Raw genomic sequence first — 22725 nt, 5'->3', positions numbered from 1 at the left:
GGCACTAGACAGGGATGCCCATTGTCACCACTACTACTCATCATGGTCCTTGAGGTGTTATTGGACTCAATTAGGAAGAAGGAAAGTATAAAGGGGGTGGCAGTAGGCCAAAATCAATACAAAGTTAAAGCCTTTGCCGACGATTTAGTTTTGCTGGCGGAGGAACCGTTGGATACCGCATCAGAGATATTGGAAGAAATTGAAAAATTTGGAGAGGTGGCAGGCTTTATAATAAACAGGAAAAAAACTAAAATTATAGCTAAAAATATGGAAAAAACAGGGATGGAAATATTGCAACAAAAAACGGGTATAGAAATCGCCAAAAAAGTGAAATACCTGGGAATATGGTTAACGCCAAAGAACATTGATCTGTTCCAAAATAATTATGTTTCGGTGTGGAAGGGAATTAAGAAAGATTTGGAAATATGGAATAGGCTAAAATTGTCTTTCTGGGGAAGAATCTCAATGATTAAGATGCTAGTACTACCGAAGATGCTGTTTCTTTTCCAGATGTTACCAATTTTAAAAGGAGGGGCGATTTTCAAAGAATGGCAAAGAATGATATCTAGATATATCTGGCAGGGCAAAAAGCCGAGAATTAAGTATAAACTTTTAACAGAAGCAAAAGAAAGGGGAGGCTTCGCTCTGCCAGATCTGAAGTTATACTATGAAACTGCATGTCTTTGCTGGATAAAAGAATGGATAAAATTAAAAAATACAAAGCTCCTAGATCTGGAAGGATTTGATGCCAGGATTGGTTGGCACGCGCGCCTTTGGAAAGAAAAGAAGAAAGGCTACGGTTCATTTGAAAACCATATTTTTCGTAGATCGTTACTGGAAGTCTGGGACAGGTACAAAAATATATTGGAACCAGGGGTTCCACATTGGTTATCCCCGTTAGAGGTTATGGGAGTTAAGAAAATTAATATGAGAAGTGATTGGGCCACCTATGCAGATTTGGTGGGGAAGGAAGGGGGCAAGTGGAGGTTAAAACCATATGAACAAGTAAAAAATTACGTCTATGACTGGTTGCACTACCGCCAAATAAATGAAATGTTTAAAAAGGATGAGAAAGAAAAAGGGTATAAAGAAAAAGACTCAAAGTTCCAAATAGAAATTGTGAATAACGACTGTAAAATAATTTCTAAAATGTACAAAATTTTGTTGGAATGGCACACAATGGGTGAGGAGGTGAAGGGAGTTATGATTCAGTGGGCCAAAGATTTAGGTTACAACATAGATTTGGATGATTGGCAAAAAATATGGAATGAGAACTTGAAGTTTACCGCATGTGTCACACTAAAAGAAAATACAATGAAGATGGTTTACAGGTGGTATATGACACCAGTAAAACTATCAAAAATGTACAAGACCTGTAATAAGTGTTGGAGATGCAGGGAGAAAGAAGGATCATTTATGCATATGTGGTGGGACTGCAGAAAAGTAAGGGGGTTCTGGGAGCTGATATACAATGAACTAAAGAAAATGCTAAAATATAGCTTTGCTAGGAAACCAGAAACCTTCTTGCTGGGGATAACAAGAAGGGATATAAGTAGGAGAGACAGCAAACTGTTTCAATACGCGATCACCGCAGCAAGGACATTGTTAGCTCAAAGGTGGAAACAGGAAGAGGTCCCGAATCTGGAAGAATGGAGGTCAAAACTAACTGAGTATGCAGAACTGGACAAACTAACGGGTAAAATTAGATATCAAAAAGACCATAGATTTATTGAGGACTGGGGGAAATTTACGGAGTATTTGAAAAATATATGTGAGGAGGGTACAACGCTAGTGTGTCTTAAAGAAGCTTTGTGAAAAATAGGGAATATTACCAGAAGGTAAATAAGATCAGAAATATAAAACATAATGGAAATATTGTAACAAAGGAATGTGAAGATAAGATTTGTACTACGAATGATTGCTAGAGAAGTTGTGGGAGGTCAAAAAAAGACAAACTATGTGATATGTAAATGGATATGTTTGGTGTTGTTTTTTTTTTTTTTAATGGAAAACCTTAATAAATATCTAAATGCAAAAAAAAGAATTATGGAACTCCCTGCCACAGGAGGCAGGGATGGCCACCAACTAGGATGGACAAATTCATGGAGGAGAGGGCTATCAGTGGCCACAATGAGTATGCTCTGCCTTCACAGCAGATTCTGAATACCAGTTGCTGGAAACCACACGAGGGGAGAGTGTCGCTCTTGTGATCAGATCCTGCTTGCAGGTTTCCCATTGCAACATCTGGATGGACATCTGGTGAACAGGACGTTGGACTAGATGGGCCACTGGTCTGGCCCAGCAGTGTCTTTTTAGGTTCTTATGTCTTCTACATCATGCAACTCCACATTTCAGTTCTTGAGAACTCAAGAGTGGTCATCCTTCCAAATAAAGTGGGACTTGCAACTAGGGAGGGGTGCACCTGCCCATTTTTGTGTCTCTCCATTTCTTAATTTTCCAGCCTGAAATTCAGTTGTCCACATCTCCACATCAGTTTGAGATTGATTTATTTGTTGTATTTTTTTAAAAGGGCTTCATGAAATTCCATCAGTTCGGATTTCAGCTACTGTACATATTTTTGAATAGAATTTTGCCCACAACATACATTTTTGCAAAGCAGTTCCCCTTAATAACACATATTTTTGAATACTATTTTCAGTAATATATGCATTGATAGGGACACTTTCCCAAAGCATAAGCATTCTTGCTCACATTACTGTGAACTTCAGTTTGCAAATTGTATCGGAAAGTGTGAATTAGGGAGTTTCACCTATAAATGAGAACTGAATTGAATTTCCCTCCATACTTACCTGAAACAAAATATCGCAGCATAAACTGTTGCTGTTGAGGAGTCCATGCATGCCCTCCCAGCCTCCTCCTGCCAGCTTCCCCTTCTCTCTCCCCCACCCCCACCCCACAGAGAATCATTCAATATTCCACAGACCTCGAACAAGCTCAGCCCCCATGGGGCCATTCAGAGTGATTTCCCCACCATCACCTTTGTACTACTGCAAACCTTAAAGGTAAAGGGACCCCTGACCGTTAGGTCCAGTTGTGACCGACTCTGGGGTTGCGGCGCTCCTCTCGCTTTATTGGCCGAGGGAGCCGGCGTACAGCTTCCGGGTCACGTGGCCAGCAGGACTTAGCCGCTTCTGGCAAACCAGAGCAGCGCACGGAAACGCCGTTTACCTTCCCGCGGGAGTAGTACCTATTTATCTACTTGCACTTTGACGTGCTTTCGAACTGCTAGGTGGGCAGGAGCTGGGACTGAGCAATAGGAGCTCACCCCATCGTGGGGATTCGAACCGCCGACCTTCTGATCGGCAAGTCCTAGGCTCTGTGGTTTAACCCGCAGAGCCACCTGCGTGCAAACCTCAGGGTCTCCCTGTTCTGCTGGAGGTGGTAAACTATGTCATTCTCCCCCTGAAGACTGGAATTCATTTATCTTAAGGGGTTCCTCATCTATGTCCACTGTTTGAGAAAGTTCTTCTGATGTGTTGTGTGAGAATAAAAATGGTCCCCACTCCAGCATCATCTGCATCAAAAGCAGGTAAGGCAAGTAATCCAGTCTGTGCACAAACCGGATGACAATCTAGATCTCTTGGAAATAAAAATAAGAACTTTAGTAGGAGACAGAGATGGCATTTGCCCTCAGGGGGTGGGAGATGCCCCCTTCCATGCCCCACCCTCCTGCTGCAGGAACCTTCATGGTAGAGGTCCTGGCAGATGAGCAGTGACACCTTTCTGGGCTTTTGAGTCTAGGTATAAAAAGGGGGTGCTAAATATTGCCTTGTACTGCATTTTACTTATATTGCAGGGGGTTGGACTACATGACCCTTGGGGTCCCCTCCAGCTCTACCATTCTATAATTCTATTGAGTCAGACCACTGGGCACCTTCTAGCTCAGTGTGATCTGCAATGACAAGAAACAGCTGTTTGGCGCTTCAGACAGAAGTCTTTCCCAAACCTACCTGGAAATTTCATGGGTTAAACTTGGGACCTTTTACATGGAAAACAGGTGTTCTATCACAGAGCAAGTTTTATTTCCCAATTGACAATGTCCCAGAATAATACCTTCAGCCCTGGGGGCAACATTTTGAGTGTCATCAGTTGATCTAACAGTAAGCTTTACACTCAGTTAACTTTCTTCTGCTATATTTTAAATGAATTGTTGAATTGCTAGTGTTGCAGTGGCAATACTAAGAATTACTATTATACTGTACTCTTGAGTTTAGACAGTTTCTTTTCTGCAAATGCAATTTAGCCACAAATGCATCTGTGGAAACCATGGTATATACTGTAGATAAGCTGGTGGGGGCAGGGTTGGGAGATAATGGGAGAGATATCAAATCCTGGTGGGTGAAGCCAGAGCCACTCACCTGTTGATGAGGTCGAGGCATCTTCCGCCATTGAGACACGGGTGGCTCTGGCACTCATTGACGTCCACCTCACACTCTGCTCCCTCATACCCAGGTGTACACGAGCAGGTGAAGAACCCAACGTGGTCACTGCAGGTGCCGCCGTTCCAGCAAGGGCCCGACTCACATTCATCAACCTCCACTTCACAGTTCACACCTTGGTTGGAAGAGCAGAAGAATGGTGAACTGACAGGAATATTTACATGCCTCACATTCAATTTTTTCAGTGCTTTGGAACTTTTACTTTCTTGTTCACTTTACAGGAGAACAGAAGCCCAAGAAGTCTGAAGGGACATAGGAAGCTACCTTTATGCTGGGTGAGACTACTGCCTCATCTAGATCAGTATTGTTTACTCTGACTGGCAGTGGCTCTCTGCAGAGTCTCAGGCAGAAGTCCCACCCCACCCCACAGGAGAGGCCAGGGTTCGAATCTGGCAGCAGGTGCTGTGCCACTTGTCTGGGAACTGCCATCAGCTCAGAGGCGAGAGAGATGGAAGGGCAGTTGTGTTATAGGGAGCCTCCGAAAATCTTGCGAAGCAGTTCCTCTTCCGGGGAGGAGGAAAGCCCCATCTCCAGTGGAGAGGAGGTGCAGGGACAAGGGGATGCTAGGGGGAGCCTCAACACCGAGCCTGAGCAAACCAGAGAGGCGGGAAGTACGCCCCTGCCAGCGCCCATTCTGCGCAGTAGTCTTCGGCGCAGGGAGGGGCAGAAAAGGCTGGGGGTGAGGCGACTTTTATGCTGGGGGAGGTACAAAGACCGACCGCTCCCAGATTCTGCTAGTGACTGAGCCAGACATGAACTTACAACGCTCTTCACTGTAAATAGTTTGCACCAAGAATAAAGCCTGGAAAAGACAGGTCGGAGTCTTGGCTGTTTACTCTCGAGCAACCACAACAGCACCTGACACCACTGAACTAGGACCCTTCCTCCAGAGCAAAGTTCTAATGCCCCTTCACTGGCCAAGCCAGCTCAGCACTGTGCCATTACCTCCAATTTCAAAGGTGGGAAACTGAGCCTAAGAGAGGATTTGACCTGCTCAAGTTGTTGCAGGGGTGGAATTCAGGGAGCCACACCACACATGCTATGTGTGGGTGGTGCCTCCAGTCTGAGTGCACTGGAAACCCCAGCATGGACCTCTCTGCTGCCAGGAGGGATGTCCATCCAGAAGCGAGGGTGCCCCCCATAAACTCCAAATGAGATGGGAGCTGTGTAGGAGTTAAGTGGGTGCTATGGGGTCTGATTGGGCTCCTGTAGTTTTCTCCTAGTTGTAGCTGCTGAGTGGAACTTTCCCCCCAGTCTAGTGATGTTGCAATAAAGTGAGGTTTTGTTTCAAGGCCTTACTATTTTCCCTCTGAACCCCCAACTCAATAATGAGGTAAGATGCACCCTGGCCAAACTTTAAGATGGCTTTGAAAACACACTAAGGGCTTGTCCACACTTCCGCATGTTGTCTAGGAAGCATGTGTCTGAGCAGTTTTCTGCTTGTCCTGTCCTTTGTAGGCTCCACCCTTGCCTCTCTGCTTTCCCCCGGAAAACCTTCTTTTTAGCACTAAATCAGAGCAAACATCAATGTGGAGAAAACTTGATTGATATTTGTTGTGATTCAGAGGTAAACACTGGGTTTTCCCATGGCAAAGCGGCAGGACAAGTGGAATTCTGGATGAGCCCTAAGTCTTGGCTGTTTTATAGAAATGTTTTAATTGGTCTGCAGAGACTCTGGTGCAACATCTGTTTGCTTAGGTTGTGGTTTTATGTGGGTTCTAAGCCGACTCTTTTCATATGCTGGCTATTTTTAAGTTTATTGGGTTTTTTAACAGTGAGTTCTTTTGGAATTGCTCACTGAATATTGTTTAGTATTTATGTTTGCCACTTTGCAATATGCCACAGTTTACTGAGAAAGCAGAATAAAAATCTTATAAATCAATGCATTTCATTACTATTTCTTTAAAAATAGTGCTTTTGTCTAAGCAGTCATTAAGAATATTAAAGCAGTGTGTGAAAGACAAAACTGCCCAATGCATTATATGTGAATGTGTGTGATTGAGTGTCTGTGTTTAATCGCTTCTTCATTGTTGCTTTTCTTTTTACATTTTTAGCTGCTTCTATTTTATCTGTAAGATGCCTTGAGTCCCGATCTTGGGGAAAAGGCAGGAAATAACAATGATGATGATGATGATGATGATGATACAATAACATACACCAACACAGTTTCTAATCTCCACCATGACTGAACAAGTGTTGCAACCAATACTGGGAATCAGGTGGGTGATTCAGGTGGGAAAATAGGTCCCTGTTCTTTCCAGAAACACTTCCTGAGGTTTTTGGTTACCCATTGCAAGGCAGCAACCATTTAGATGCTTCTGCAGACCTAGTGAGCCTAAGCAGTGAGCCGCTAAGGAGCTGCACAGAAACAGCTATTTGCAGGCTTGGGGGAAGGCTCACAAAATATAAGAGGGGTTCTGATGTAGGCTGCCCTGTCTCTGGCATCATGAGCTGCTGTGGTTTAGCATCAGGCCTGAGCATACATCTCTGTGCTGGCACCTGCCAGTTCACCTAATGCTAGTTTCTGGCAGAGTTCTGCTTCACAGCAGTCGTGGCTACGCTTAATCCACAAGGAATGTGCAGGCCCCCTAATCTGGCGGATCAAGAGCTGTCGAACATTCAGCAAACTTCGTTGCATCCCATCTTGCCAAAGAAGGCTCAGCGCATGCTGGCCAAATGTCCGTGGCCACAACCCCATGTTTGTTGTGGGGGCATGCGAAGTGTGACTGGGTGGCATATGGATGTCAGACAAGGCTATGGCCAGGTGTCAACACACAGCATGCTTCAGTCACCAGGGAGGAGGTGGCCCTACAAAAGGACACCTTCTCTTGCCATTGCCAGATCACGCTACGTTTCAGCCAAATTTAAGCTTGTGGGTCTGAATATTTTTGGACGCATTTGTTTCAAAATGCTGTTTGCCTCACATCCAAGCAGCAATTGCCTCGTTTGAGATATCAGATATGCAAATATTTTTAATCATCATGTTGCAAGTCTAACTACACAATGCTCAGAGAGGAGCATCAAGGGAACAATGCCCTCCCCCCCCGCAAGTCCCAGGCTTTGGATGACCCCCCACCCCCCTCTCACATTCACACACACTTTCCTATGACAGATGCAAAGTTTGGCCACAGAATCAAGAGAGTTGAATAAATCCATTGCTGGATAATCCCTAACAAATGTCCATCCAGACTCAGCCTGAAACCCCCTGTCCCATGTAAATTGGTTCCACTTGTTCCTCCTAATAGTCAAGCACAATCAACTCTCCTCTAGCTAAAGTTCCACCACTGACCTGCCTCCTGGGGCCCTGCCACAAGTCCTTGCCTTCGTCTTTGCAAAGGCCATTCAGGTATTTGAAACATAGTGATAACATCCGCTTTAAAAATAGCTCAGTGCCCGCCTGCTGCACCAAGCTTGGACAACAAAAGGGCATTGAGAACCACTCTTGCCCAATGCTTCCTGCCCCTCCCCGGCAGGCTTGACGAAAGGTACAGCCCAGCATCTCTGGATGGAAAGCCAGTTTCCCCAGCTTGGTGACCTCCAAGTGCTTTGGACTACATTGGCTCCCAGGATGTTTCCAAGCATAATTCAAAGTGTTGGTGCTGACCTATAAAGCCCTAAACGGCCTCGGTCCAGTAGACCTGAAGGAGCGTCTCCACCCCCATTGTTCTGCCCGGACACTGAAGTCCAGCTCCAAGGGCCTTCTGGCGGTTCCCTCACTGCGAGAAGTGAGGTTAAAGGGAACCAGGCAGAGGGCCTTCTCAGTAGTGGCGCTCGCCCTGTGGAATGCCCTCCCATCAGATGTCAAGGAAATAAACAACTTTTAGAAGACATCTGAAGGCAGCCCTGTTTAGGGAAGTTTTTAACGTGTGACATTTTAATGTATTTTTAATCTTTGTTAGAAGCCACCCAGAGTGGCTGGGGAGACCCAGACAGATGGGTGGGGTACAAATAATATATTATTATTATTATTATTATTATTATTATTATTATTATTATTATTATTATAGCTCACATCAGCTCCAGCCAGAAGGGCTGTACTTTTGCCAGCCCCAAACTAATAGAGCCAATCTGGCAAAGGGGCACTAGGTTGGTGAAAACTTTGTTGCTTCTTTTTTGTGGGCTGCCTTTTTTGTCTTTCTTTCTGTCTGTCTGTCTGTCTGTCTGTTGCATTAATACCCCACCTTTTTCTCCAAAGGAGTTCAAGGTGGGGTACATGGTTGTCCCTCTCCTCATCTAATCCCTGCAACAACCCTGTGATTTAGGTTATACTGCGCTATCTTTTTTGAAAATATATCTATCTATACAGTGGTGCCCCGCAAGACGAAATGCCTCGCAAGACGAAAAACTCGCTAGACGAAAGGGTTTTGCGGTTTTTGAGCTGCTTCGCAAGACGAATTTCCCTATGGGCTTGCTTCGCAAGACGAAAACGTCTTGCGTTTTTTGCAAGTTTGTTTCCTTTTTCTTAACACCGTTAATACAGTTGAGACTTGACTTCGAGGAGCAACTCATAGAACGCGGTGTGGTAGCCTTTTTTGAGGTTTTTGGCGATTTTTGAAGCTTTTCCAAAACTTTTCCGACACCGTGCTTCGCAAGACGAAAAATTCGCTAGACGAAAAAACTCGCGGAACGAATTAATTTCATTTTGCGAGGCACCACTGTATTCTGCAAATTAGATGATATAGATAGATAGATGATAGATAGATAGATAGATAGATAGATAGATAGATAGATAGATAGATGATAGATAGATAGATAAACTACAAATACAGAAATATTTGAATGCTTCTTTGATTGTCTTTGGTTCTTCCTCCCGTACCTGCCACCCTCTCCTGCCACACCCTCTGAGAACCCCCTGCTCTAACCACTACACCACACGGTCTTTGAATCTGATGATCCAAAGTGGCTGAGGGGTGGGCAGGTGTCCTTTGTTTTTTAAAGCATTTGCCACGTTTGCTTCTGTACCTTCCAGGCATCCTTACTCATTTTTGTTCTCAAACCCCTACTTACTCATCCTGAGTCGCTGTGGGAGGGTTGCAGAGAAAGAAAAGGTGGAAACCAGGAATCTACTTAAAGGGAGTGAAATCAAGATGGATGGAATTTCATTCTCTTCTCTCCCCCCCCCCCCTCAATTTTCTCAGATTCCTCTCTTCTCGTCGTTCTCCTTGAGTAGAGCAGACTTTTCACTGCCAAGAAAGTGCTTGCCTCCCACACCACTGGGGGCAGGGTGTGTGTGACTGAGAACCAGCAGAAGTGCAATCTGATGCTGCTGCAGCCCCCCCCCCCCGCCTACCCACCCTGTCCCATCCCACTATCTTCAGCAAGTCACCCTGACATTCCTTCACAGCAATGTAACTCCTGTAACAGCCCCTGCTGTTTATTCCGCAAGGAAGAGCAAGGTCAGGAAGAGCGTCTGCGTGCTGGCTGGTACCAGGTACAGGCGGGGGCACTCGTGACTGGATTCCACCCTGATAGCAGAGGTGGGGGTGCAGACACTGAGAAAAGACCCTTGTGGGAGCTGCCTCAGCACAAAGCTGGCAAGTGGGGAGTGAATCAGGGCCCTTGGAGATGGTTTGGTGTCACAGAACAATCTGAGCTGTAGAAAGGAATTCAAGAGCCCCTTGAACTGCCCATCCTTAAGATATTGGCTGGCTTGAGTAGTCACAACAGGGATGGATGGCCAACTTGGGGGCTTCCGGGTGCTGTGCGCTACAACTCCCATCAGCTCCAGCAGACAGCATGGGATGATGGGAATTGTAGTCCAGCAACAACATCTACTCTCCAGGAGTCACCACATTGGCTACCTGGGACCAAAGACATTTCTGATCACAGATGTCCTCTATGACAAGCCTCCTGCTCTTTGCTCCATCATCCCAGGACCACCATCCATGTAGAACTAAGTTGCTGCTGTTAATTACCCACCCTTCACCCAAAGGTCCCATGGTGAGTTAAATAAGTTAAGTAGATAGACAGGAATATGTTCTCACTTGTGATCCTGTGGGAAGATGCTGGTGACACATGAAGTGCCCTTAGTGCGCTGGGGGAACCTCAGGCATAGGGGAGTGAATGTGGCCCTCCAAGCTTCCCTGCCTGGCCCCTGGGACCCTCCCAAGGCCATAAGCCTCACTGGCCATGCCCCACTGCCTCTTTGAGTTGCATCCTCCTGCGCAAAGGTAAAATGCGCTACTGTTGACCCACCCACTTTTGCATTTGGCATGTGCCCCTCCCCCTGCAGTTGCCCCAAAGGAATACAGCCCCCAACCTGGAAAGCATGAGCTGGAAGTAGTACCTGTGTAGCCAGGTAGGCACTGGCAAGCATAGTGGTCCATCAGGTTGAGGCAGGTGCTGTTGTGTTGGCAAGGCCGGGAGGCACACTCGTTGATGTCTATTTCGCAGCGGTAGCCCTGGAAGCCAGGCACACAGAAACAACTGTACTCGTTAGCCCTGTCCAGGCAGATGGCCCCATTCTGGCACGGGCTAGAGGCACACTCGCCCACATCCTCCTCGCAGTGGGCACCGCTGTGGCCAGGTTGGCACCGGCAGCTGTACTCCCCAGCACTCTCCACGCAGGTGCCGTTGTTGCGGCAGGGCTGGCTGGAGCAAAGGGAAGGCCCAGGCTGGCAGCTGCCCCCGCTCGGGCACTGGCAGCCATACCCACCAGGCAGCTCCACACACTGCAAGTGAGGCTGCAGGCAAGGGCTGCTCTTGCACACCTCGCCTTCGCTGCTGCAGGAGAGACCTGCCAAGCCGGGCTGACAATGGCAGGTGTAGTTCAGGTGTCCAGGAGTCCCGCGGCAGATCCACTCAGGTAGGCAGGGGTGCCCGGCACACACGTCGTAGAGGTACTCGCAGTCTTTCCCCACATGGGCTGAGAGGTTCTGGGGACAGAGGCACCTGTAGCCATCTTCCAAGTCTTTACAGGTGCCTCCATTCTTGCATGGAGATGAGGAGCAGATGCTGACCAGCTCAGAGGAGACAAGCCCTGGAGACGGGGAGGGGAGGCAAAGGCAACTGTGAGGCAGCTGGACAGCAGGTGTTGGCGCAGTGTGCAAATGTGCTGCAAATCCTGGTGGGGAGCATTTTCTAGGGAAGGGCTGGGGCAGCGAGAGCTTGGCCTCTTGCTGTCTCCAGTAGCATTTGGGCAAATGCCTACGTTGCAGTTATTGGCAGCGCTGGTAGCAGTGGCTTGTGGGGGAAGAGGCGAGTGAGGTCAAAGATGTGGAGGAGACAAGAGAAGAGGGTCCAAAGGGTCAAAACCAAAATGGCAAATTCCAGGAGGATTCCTGTATGCGATGACTTGTATTTTTGAGAGTAGGTATAAACCTTTTGCTACACATGCCACTTGTAGAGACAAGGGTATGATTCTGACCTTTGTGTGGCATAGAGGTGAGAGTTCAAATCCCTACTCACTGGGTGACCTTGGGCCTGTCATGCTCTCTCAACCTAACTTACCTCACAGGGTTGTTGCGAGGGCAAAACAGGGAGGGGGCAGAAATGGGTATGCTAACTTGAGCTGCTTTTGTACAGTTCTGATTACCTCACCTGAAAAAGGATATTGTTGAGTTGGGGAAGCTTCAGAAAAGGGCAACCAAAATGGTCAAAAGAATGGAGCAGCCCTCCTACGAAGGAAGGTTGCATCGTTTGGGACTTTTTAGTTTGGAAAAATGGTAAGAGATGACAAGATAGAAATTTATAAAAGTATGCATTGCATGGAGGGAGGATAAGGAAAAGTTTTTCTCCCTTTCTCCTAACACTAGAACATGTGGACATCCAATGAAGTTGAATGTTGGATGATTCAGGACAGATAAAAAAAGTCCTTCTTCACACAGCAGTTAAACTGTGGAACTCGCTCCCACAGGAGGCAACGATGGCCACAAATTTGGATGGCTTTAAATGAGGATTAAACTAATTCATGGAGCTTTAAATGAGGATTAAACTAATTCATGGAGGAGAGGGCTAGCTTCCAGGTTGGATCTGTGGGTGGGTGGTATAGTAAGCAGATCCTTAATGAATTTTTTTTATTTAATAAACTTATATAACACTTTTTAAGCATTCCCTACCATCACCAAAGTGGTTTTCCAGCCGCATGTCATATACATCCAACAAAACCAGGAATGCAAAACCATAAATATACGACACAAAAATGTCAAAACAATTTTTTGAAAACATTACTAAAAGCAAAGAGTGACAACCCTAATCCAGCAAAATGTAAAAGGATCACCACCGGGCAAAAAGTGGGGGAGGCGGTGGGATGCACGTGTCTTTCACTGGAGAGGATGTTCGTGAACATTTTAAACTGTCTTCGTTCATTGTTGGGGGCTTTGCAAACCCTCACTGCCCCTTCTTTTGAGAGGAGGAGCTGAAGGGCTCCCTTTGTCTGCCCTGCTGACACTTCCACGTCACCCCAAAGATGGTCTGCATAGTCAACTGTGTGGCGAGTGTGCCACCCTCCTGGTTGCCTGTGCAGATGCTTAGCCTTTCATGCACGTGCGCACCCCCCCCCATTCCTGCCTGTTTTCAAGCCACATTCCTCCATGAGCTACCTTTCACCCCAGGGGTGGGGGGGTTTCCAGGATGCAGGCTTCCGTTCCATCCCTCCCTCCGCCCCCGCCAGCCCAGCTCCATGTGACGCTGGGGAATGTGCTGCGCTCCACACAGCCCAGCGCACCCTTTTCATCAGCCCTTTTATTCTTGAATTCCCGCTCAGGCAGAAAAAAACAGGAATGACGGAACATGCCTGGAATCCGCTGTGGCAATTAAGAGTGGGAAGCGCAGGCATGCCTCTCTTAATGAGCAGCCAGGAAGCGCTTCGAACAGGCCTGCCCCCAAAAGGCACTGGCTGCTGCTGCCACGGCAGACATAGCTGGGTGGGGTGCGCCTGCAAAGGACCCCCAGCTACAGGTGGGCAAGCAGGTGCTGAGCTACACCTCCTGCTGGGTGAAGGCTGGAGCCAGAGAGGCCTGCAGTGGCATCACCTGGATGCAGGTGGCCACAGGCACCTGACAGAAGGCGGTTCTCTGTTTGAAGGACTGCCCACTCCAAGCCCAGTTTGAAGATCTAGAGCCCTAGAGATCAGGGCCAGCTCACCCATGAGGAAAGGTGAAGCAACTGCCTCAGGCAGCAGGTGCACAAGGGCAGCAGATCCTGATGTAGATCTTTATCCTCCCCCCCTTTTCCCTGATGTAGATTTTCACTCACCCCTTCCTCCCTGGTGCGGAGGGGGACACCACTTTATGGTTTGCTCAGGTGCCAAACTGTCTTGAGTCAGGCCTGCCTGCAGCTGCCCATCAATGGTGAGCGTCAGCAGACTGAACAGGCCCACAGCTTGCCTGGTCACAGTCCTCCCCACTAGGGCGAGACGTATTGCATTTCTGTCAAAATCACGTTGTTCTTTCTAAAACTGCATGGGCTAATCTGCCTTTCCGATGATACATTTTCTCTCTTTGGCGATGCATAACTGCTCCTCCAGCAACCAGGATGGTTCAGGAAGGGAGAGGCAGTAGGACTAGCCAGCAAATCAAAGTCTGGTACCAGTCAGGGCACAGATTCACCTTCCTAAAGCAGAGGGGTGCTTCTCTCCTCCCCCCGGGGCAGTCTAAGGGGGGACGGGGGACGGTCCACCCTTCCAAAGGGGCGGGGTGACAAAATGCCGACCCCCGATCGGCGGCACCCCCTGAGGTGCGCCACACCCCACATGGGCGGTATGCCACGCCCTCGGGCCACGCGTCATGCCCCTGGGATGACCGTCGCTCCAGGTACCAGAGCAGGTTGCTTCACCTCTGCCCCCCCACTTCACATCTTCTTAGTTGCAAGCCCTAATCCCAGATATCAGGTCTGATTATGATTATTCATTGGGTAGGAAAAGTATGCTTTCCACAGCTTTAGGTGCTGCTGCTGCTGCTGCTACGAACAGGTTCAATGCCTCTGCTAAAATTCACCCCTGCATTGTGCAAATGCTGAGAGAAACTGCACTATTTGTTCACACATTCTGGTGCTGTTAAACAGGTTGCAGGCTGAGTCCTGGACTGGATCTAGTTTTGTTTAGCTCTGGCCAGAACAGGGTGCAAGATGTATTGGTTAAGGTCTGGGCAGTGTGACTCAAGGTAGAGCCCTACAAGCAATAACCCTGCAGAAACCATGCAGGGAGCAGAACCACAACCATAACCAAAGATCACATCCAGGGCCTGTGAGAAGAGCTTCTTCATTTGTCTCTACATTAGGCACACAACACCCTGCAAATCCAAAGTCAGTTGCACAGCCATGTACATACACGCCTCTCTCTTGGGAAGCAGCACTGAGGACTGTCAGGGACCATGGGAAATACATAAATAAAACACAATGAATAAAGTCACATCATAAATGCCCTGCTTTGTTCTTGCAATGAGACGTTTGCATCCGAGAACTCACCCTTTTCCATAAACTCTGCTTTCAGCCTTTGAAGTGGTCTGGCCTATGGGCTCAGGCTGTTATTTTATTAATGAGTGCCATGAATACGTACCATGCATAATTGGCACAATGCCACAATTAGCCGCTGCTCCTTAAACGGCTCAGAGATGGGAAGTTTCCTGCATTAGGGATGTGATGTGTAGCCACCTTCTGCTGCATCAATCTGCACAGGATTTGTTTCTGCTGAGTCCCTCTCAGAGTGCCACCACCACCAGAAATTGAACGGGTGGCAGCAGGAGAGGAGCCTACTTCTCTATGACCTACAGGGATTGGCAGCAGCGCTCCAGGGTTTCAGGAAGTGGTCCTACTGGGGGAGGCTGAGGGTGGAACCTGGGACCTTTCGCAAAGCGAATGATGCTCTTCTGCCACTGAAAGGTGTGTGTCAGGTTATTTTTTTCACAGATCAGATGGGGAATGAGACCATATTATCAACACTGTAGATGAGTGATCAACTCCAGCGTCTGGTTTAAAATATGTGATAAATTTGAAAAGCGCTTTTAATTCTTTTCTCCTGTAGAATTTTAATTGTGCAATTGTATTTTGCTGTAATTTTCAATTGTGAAACTCCCTGGGATATATTATAAAGGCAAACACATAAAATATTTTTTAAATGTGTGGGGACTGCAGGAATGTCTGGTTTCCTTTAAATTATTGTTATTTGTTTGATTTTGTTTCCCCTGTCTCTTCCTCCCAAGGAATCCAGGAAGACTATACAACATCTAAGTTGACAAAAATAATAATTAAAACATCGCCACATTTTATAACAACTGAAAAGATATATCAGTCTATAATGCCCAATGTCTAGCTGCTGAAAAGTGACAACTGTCTTGCACAGATGCTGCAATCATTGGTCTACAAGGAACGCCAACACCTTGACCTCTTGCTCTACGTTTTTATGAGAAAACAGCACTGGAGGATCCCACTACCTTCTGCCAGAGCGAATGCCATGCACATTTGAGAAGGGAGAACTGATTAGGATAAACTTCAAAGCCAGCCACAGTTAAAGAGCATAAGCGGAACACTTCTCTCCCCCCCACCCCTCCTTTTCCCACCTGGGGGGTGAGTCTGGACATCACATTTACAGAGGTCTTGCTAAGTAAATTGCTTTGACATGGGATTCTGTGTAAGATGTGATAATTTTCCCCTTTAATGTTAACACAAACTTTCAGTCTGATGCTGACTGAATCTCAGAGTTTCCCTTGAAGAGGGACTGATTGATTGCTAAACCACTCTGAAAATTGTAGCTCTGAGAGGGAGTGCAAGCAACTCCTAACTACAGTTCCCATAATTCTTTGGGGGGAGCCATATGACTGTTTAGAGTGTTGTCCTGTATGGTGTGAAATTGGCCGCAGCTGCCTTGAAAGAGCTTAGCCTGCAGAAGAGAAGATTAAAGGGATGCGTGGCAGAGAGGAGATGAAGAGGGTTCATTTTTGGTTCCTCTGGGGGGCAGTGTGAGAGTAAATGGGCAGAAGCTGCAAAGGAGCTTTTTGGCTAGACAGGAGGAGACCCTTCAGAAGCTCAACGGACTCTGTTAAGGATGCTCTCAGTGCACTGAGCCGGGAAGGAGAAGAGGGGGTCAGACAAGGTTATGCATGGATGGGGGGGGGATTCTCACCTCCTAATGCATATCTATCTGATTTACATTTCCCAAAACAATATGCAACCTAAAACACAGGTATTCCTAGAAATTTTGCATTTCTCTGAATGTTGTGGTGCAGTTCTCCATCCAGAAAAATGTTACAGTTAAGTGTGCATAAAACATGTGTGATATTTCTGAGACTAACATACAGAAAGGCATTATCGGAAACTGCTGGCAACAATATGTTTGTTAGGAAAATTGCATGCAGAAATGTGTACATTCAAAGGCAGGTAACAAACGCTGACAAATTTTGGGGAGAACTTTAAAGAAACATTTATAAACTGATCTGGAAATGTGGTAAACTGAATGTGGAAATGTGGGAAAATGAGGAACTGAAAGAAACCTAAACTGACAGATTCAAACCACGGACAAGAAGACCTTTGAGATCCTTTCTATGCTTCTACGAGACCATTTTGCAAGGCAACAGACTCAAGGGGGATGTGTACTGTTTTGATTTATTTTTCAGTCCTTCTCAGGGCACAAAGAAAAAAAGTTCAAAACAATAGTTATAATTAAGGGAAGCACTACATGAGGACTAAAATTAATGAGAAAAAAACCAGAGCAAAAAGCAGCAGAAGTCCACAGACAAATGTCATGGGAGAGCATCAAAAAAGTCATGCTGAAAAAATAAGGCACTGGGGCTAAACTGGATGGTATTTAAATATGTAATTAATTTAACAAGTGTTTTTCTGCTTTCCTTTAAAATATAAACAGCCATGTGGGGTGATCAAGATTGAGATTGCAGTTTAAAGGAAGTGGAGTGGGGTGGGGTGCTGTGGTTGTGTTTGTGTGTGTGTGTGAGAGAGAGGGGGGGGGGTTCTCTTCCCTGTGATGAGGTCATGATGAACATCACCTATTCATTTGAAGTTGCAATGGATATCACCAAGCCTCTGTTTGCCTTGGGAGTTAAGCTGCTAATGGCTATCATTTTCTTGTACCATGAAATCTGCCTCCCCATCCCACACCCCGCCTGCCTGCTCTAGTAGGTGCTTGGCTAAAGCTGGGTATCCACCAGAGAGATGTTCATATATATGTGTGTGTGCGTGCGTTTGTGCGTTTGTAATTGGGGACAAGATACTGTCGCATGCAGGAGTTTATTGAGAGGGAGGGGGAGTCAGGTGGACAGAAAGACAACCAGTTAGATTGCATCCACTACTGGTGGATGTCAGTTTGATTTCCCTCCAAATGCCCTTTATATCCAAGACAAGCTATGTTCATGATTAAGAATCTGGGGGGAAACTAAATTCTCCCAAGCACCCTCCTCTGAGGCCACAGGGCTCTGCAGTGGCTCCGACCCCCGTGTCCAACTGGTACCTTAAATGTCACTCTAACATTAGCCATGCACACCATACTTGCTTCTTCATACTCTCCCAGACAGCTCTGCTGATAAGCCCCCTCCTTGATGACCCAACCCCCCACTTAAAATTCCAGTGGGGAAGCTGCAAGTATTGGGGTTATCAGTTTCTGCATCTTGTGCTGAGGCCAGAATGGCAAAGGTTTCTATCACACTTGGAAAGAGGACCAAGCAAAGAAAGGAAGGCTATAAAGGAAGGGCTGCGTGATTTGCCCAGGTCTGCAACTAGCTCAGTGACTCTCGGTGTGTCAACCTCATCCTTTCACTCTGATCAGATATGATCTCCACTGCAGCCACACAATCACAGAACCATAGAAATGTAGAGCTGCAAAGGCTACCCTGTGGGTCATATAGTTCAACCCTCTGCAGTGCAGGAACAAAACTAAATCATAGATGACAGTTGACTATCCAACCACTGCTTAAAATGAGGCTGCATTTTAATGTTGTATTTTAATCTTGTTTTTGTTTTAAGTTGTATTTCAATCAATTGTTTTAAACCAATGTTAGCCTCCCTGAACCTGGTCTTGGCTGGGGAGGGCGGGGTATAAAATTTAATAATAATAATAATAATAATAATAATAATACAGTGGTACCTCGGGTTACATACGCTTCAGGTTACATATGCTTTATAGACTCCACTAACCCAGAAATAGTGCTTCAGGTTAAGAACTTTGCTTCAGGATGAGAACAGAAATCGTGCTCCGACGGCGCAGCAGCAGCAAGAAGGCCCCATTAGCTAAAGTGGTGCTTCAGGTTAAGAACAGTTTCAGATTAAGAACAGACCTCCGGAAAGAATTAAGTACTTAACCTGAGGTACCACTGTAATAATAATAATAAGCTCCAAGGAAGGAGAGTCCATCCCCTCCTGAAGGAGTCTCTTCCACTGTCAAACAGCTCTTATTCTCAGAAAGTTCTTCCTGGTGGTTAGTTGGAATCTCCTTCCTTGTAACAAGAATCCATTTGCTCGGATCCTGCCCTCCAGAGCAGGAGAAAACAACCAGGGCCCTACTAAACAGGCCTCATCAGATACATCTCCATAGAGCCTCATTAATAATAATAATAAATAATAGAATTTTATTTATATCCCGTCCTCCCTAGCCAAAGAAGGACAGAGAGAGGCTAACAACAGTAAAAATAGCACAGTTTACATAAAATCACAGTTAATTAATTGAAATACATTCTAAAATCAATTCATTCTAGAATCAATTCAGAATCATATTATGGCAACCATTGGGCTAGAGATCTTTGGGGATTACTGAAGGAGGGGGTCAGACTGTGCCTTGGCCAAAGGCCAGGTGGAACAGCTCTGTCTTGCAGGCCCTGCGGAAAGATGTCAAGTCCCGCCACTCCACACAATTCCCCTTCCACCCCCAGGTGCAGCAGGGGTTGTGGGAGACAACAACACTATTTCACTGAGAAAAGTGAATACAAGCACATTTTTTGGCATTGCTACTAGATAAAATTCAGGAATGCCACACTTCACACGGAAACCCTTTCACCTAGCTCGACGCCAGATTTCTAAGAGGCTTGATTTTCAGTGTCAAAGATGCCACAGTGGTGGAAGAGAGCAAACAAGTTTCTCTGAAGGGAGCATCATGCTTTCATGCCTGTTCACAGCCATTGTTTCCCCAATGCTCTGCTGATGCAGCACTATTAAAAGAAATAAAACCTTAAATGGCTTATTTGCTGCACAGTCTCTCAGGGACCACATGGTAGGCATGATGACCTAAGAGCTCCAGGCAGCCATTCAGAGGCGCCTGTAGAATAGGGATGAGCAAATCTCTCAGTTTTAGTACTCCACATCTATTTGTGATTTAAAAAAACAACAACCACAAATGAAAATTCATCAGCATTTTAGTGCTACTTTCTCCTAATAAATACATAAAGGTAAAGGGACCCCTGACCATTAGGTCCAGTCGTGGCCCACTCTGGGGTTGCATCACTCATCTCGCTTTATTGGCCGAGGGAGCCGGTGTACAGCTTCCGGGTCATGTGGCCAGCATGACTAAGCCGCTTCTGGCGAGCCAGAGCAGCGCACGGAAACACCATATACCTTCCCGCCGGAGTGGTACCTATTTATCTACTTGCACTTTGACGTGCTTTCGAACTGCTAGGTTGGCAGGAGCAGGGACCGAGCAATGGGAGCTCACCCCGTCGCAGGGATTCGAACCGCCGACCTTCTGATCGGCAAGTCCTAGGCTCTGTGGTTTAACCCAGCGCCACCTGCTTCCAATACATATTTGTTTGTAATTTGACCTAATATAATGCATTTTTGAATGTGATTTTATTTAGTTTATGTACTTTTAGGCACACATTACTCTAGCATATGGGTGTAGGTGTGTTTTACAACTTGGCTGGACATTGCGGTGTTTGAAGAAGTGTGAATTTTGAAGGGTAGCTGTGTTTCACCTTGTGTATTGTTTCAGAAAGCACAAATTATTATTTTTTTTCCAATATAGATATTTATTAGTTTTCCAAAAAGAAGAAAAGAAAAAGAAAAAGAAAAAAAAGACCACAACAGCAGACATAAGAAAAAAAGAAAAATAGCAACAAAGCACAAAACAAGTGTACAATATACACAATAAAAAAGAATTTTTTACCTATCAAATTAACATTGTCATCTCTGTCATCTCTTTCTGGACTTCCTTCAGCTCGTCCGTAAATCTTCCATAGTCAAAATCAAGATTACACATTGCCTGGTTTGTATTGTCATTACGCATTCCTCTTCCTCTATTTTCCTTAAACAATACCTCTTAGTCTTTCACAGTGCTTCTCTAAATCCCCTTAACGTTATTTGACCTTTACTAATATATTCCAGATAGTCTACATATTTCCCCCAATCCTTAATGAACTTTTGGTCTCTTAGGTGTCTGATCTTCCCTGTTAATCTATCTAAATCCGCGTAGTCTAATAACTTCAATCTCCACTCCTCTATTGTTGGCATTTCCTTTTTTTTCCACTTCTGGGCAAGAACTATCCTTGCTGCTGTGAGTGCGTAATAAACAAACTTATGGTCTTTCTTTTTTATTTCATTCCCTAACATCCCTAACAGAAAGATTTCAGGTTTTTTAATAAACGTATACTTTAGCACCTTCTTTAATTCGACATAGACTTCTTCCCAGAATTCTCTCACCCTCCCACACTCCCACCACATGTGGTAAAAGGAGCCCTCCTTCTTTTCACATTTCCAACATTTGCTGTCTACTTTGTACATTTTCGATAGTTTCGCAGGTGTTATGTACCACCTGTAGAACATCTTCATGACGTTCTCTTTAACCGTCATACACGCAGTAAAATCCAGACCTTCTTTCCATAAATTCTCCCAGTCCTCAAATTGTATAGCATGGCCTACATCACTAGCCCATCGAATCATTACTGTCTTAACTTCTTCATCTGCCAAATTCCAATCCAGCAACATCTTATACATTTTAGATATTGTTTTCACCTCATTATTTATAATTTCCGTCTGAAATTTTGAGTCTTTATCTGCATACCCTCTGTCTTTGGCCTCTTTTCTGAACATCTCACTAACTTGAAGGTGATGTAGCCAGTCATACACATACTCCTTAACTTGCTCATATGGTTTTACTTTCCATTTCCCATCTTCTTTCATTAATAATTGGCCATATGTTGCCCAGTCTCTTCTCATATTAATTTTCTTAACACTCATCACTTCAAGAGGTGAGAGCCAATGCGGGATTTTAGGTTCTAAGATGTTTTTATACCTTTCCCATATTTCGATAAGTGGGCCTCTAAAGATATGATTTCCAAACTCCTTGTGTGTTTTGCTCTTGCCACACCATAGATAGGCGTGCCAACCAAATCTGTTGTCGAAGCCCTCTAAATCGAGTAGCTCCTTATTCTCTAATTTAGCCCAGTCTTTTATCCAACAGAGGCATGATGCCTCATAGTATAGTCTCAGGTCCAGCAGAGCAAACCCTCCCCTTTCCCTTCTGTCTGTCAACAGTTTAAATTTTATTCGAGGTTTTTTGCCCTGCCAGATAAATCTTGATAGCACTCTTTGCCATTCTTTAAACGTTCGGCTCCCCTTAATTATGGGGATAGTCTGGAATAGAAATAGTACCCTCGGTAGCACGTTCATCTTAATAGTATTAATCCTTCCCCAAAGGGACAATCTCAGTCCTCCCCATACTTCCAAATCTTTTCTTATTTCTTTCCACACTGGCTCGTAGTTGTTTTTGAATAGATCTATATTTTTAGGCGTGAGCCAAATCCCCAGATATTTCACTTTCTTGACCGCCTGTATCTGTGACTGGTTTTGGATTATTTCTATTGCACTTTGGTCCATATTCTTTACCATCATCTTTGTTTTCCTTTTATTTAATTTGAAGCCTGCTATTTCCCCAAATTGGTCTATTTCCTTTAGGATTTCTTCTATTGTAATTATTGGATCCTCCGTCATTATTACTAGGTCGTCTGCAAATGCTTTGGTCTTATAAGCATGTTGTCCAATTGTTATTCCTTTAATTTTCCCATTTTGCCTGATTGAATTCAAGAGAACTTCTAATACCATTATGAATAGCAGCGGGGAGAGTGGGCATCCCTGTCTTGTGCCTTTCTGTATCTTTATTTCTTCCGTCACGATGTTGTTTATAATCAATTTAGCTTTTTGTTCTCTATATATTGCATTCACACCATTAAAGAAATTTCTACCCACTTCCATGTGTTCCAAGTTCTTCAACATAAAGTCCCACGCCACATTATCAAATGCTTTTTCCGCATCTACGAACATCATTATTGCTTGCTTGTCAATCCTGGTCGATAGGAATTCTAGCATATTAATTATATATCTTATGTTGTCCCTCATA

General features: G+C 45.4%; 1 protein-coding gene across 1 annotated transcript in view; it reads right to left on the bottom strand.

Annotated features, from left to right (window-relative positions):
* The window catches only part of CRB2 (crumbs cell polarity complex component 2), a 76215-nt gene that overhangs the window by 41674 nt on the left and 11816 nt on the right, over positions 1-22725 (bottom strand). The window contains exons 2-3 of the mRNA XM_082208780.1: positions 10747-11439; positions 4380-4575 (exon numbers count right to left, since the gene is read on the bottom strand). Coding sequence (XP_082064906.1) covers positions 4380-4575; positions 10747-11439 — 889 coding nt within the window. The remainder of the gene's footprint in view (positions 1-4379; positions 4576-10746; positions 11440-22725) is intronic.

The sequence above is a fragment of the Podarcis vaucheri genome (assembly GCF_965113315.1).
Source record: "Podarcis vaucheri genome assembly, chromosome: Z".
NCBI lineage: Eukaryota > Metazoa > Chordata > Lepidosauria > Squamata > Lacertidae > Podarcis > Podarcis vaucheri.
The sequence above is the reverse complement of the archived record's forward strand: the minus strand, read 5'-3'. Positions and strand labels throughout refer to the sequence as shown.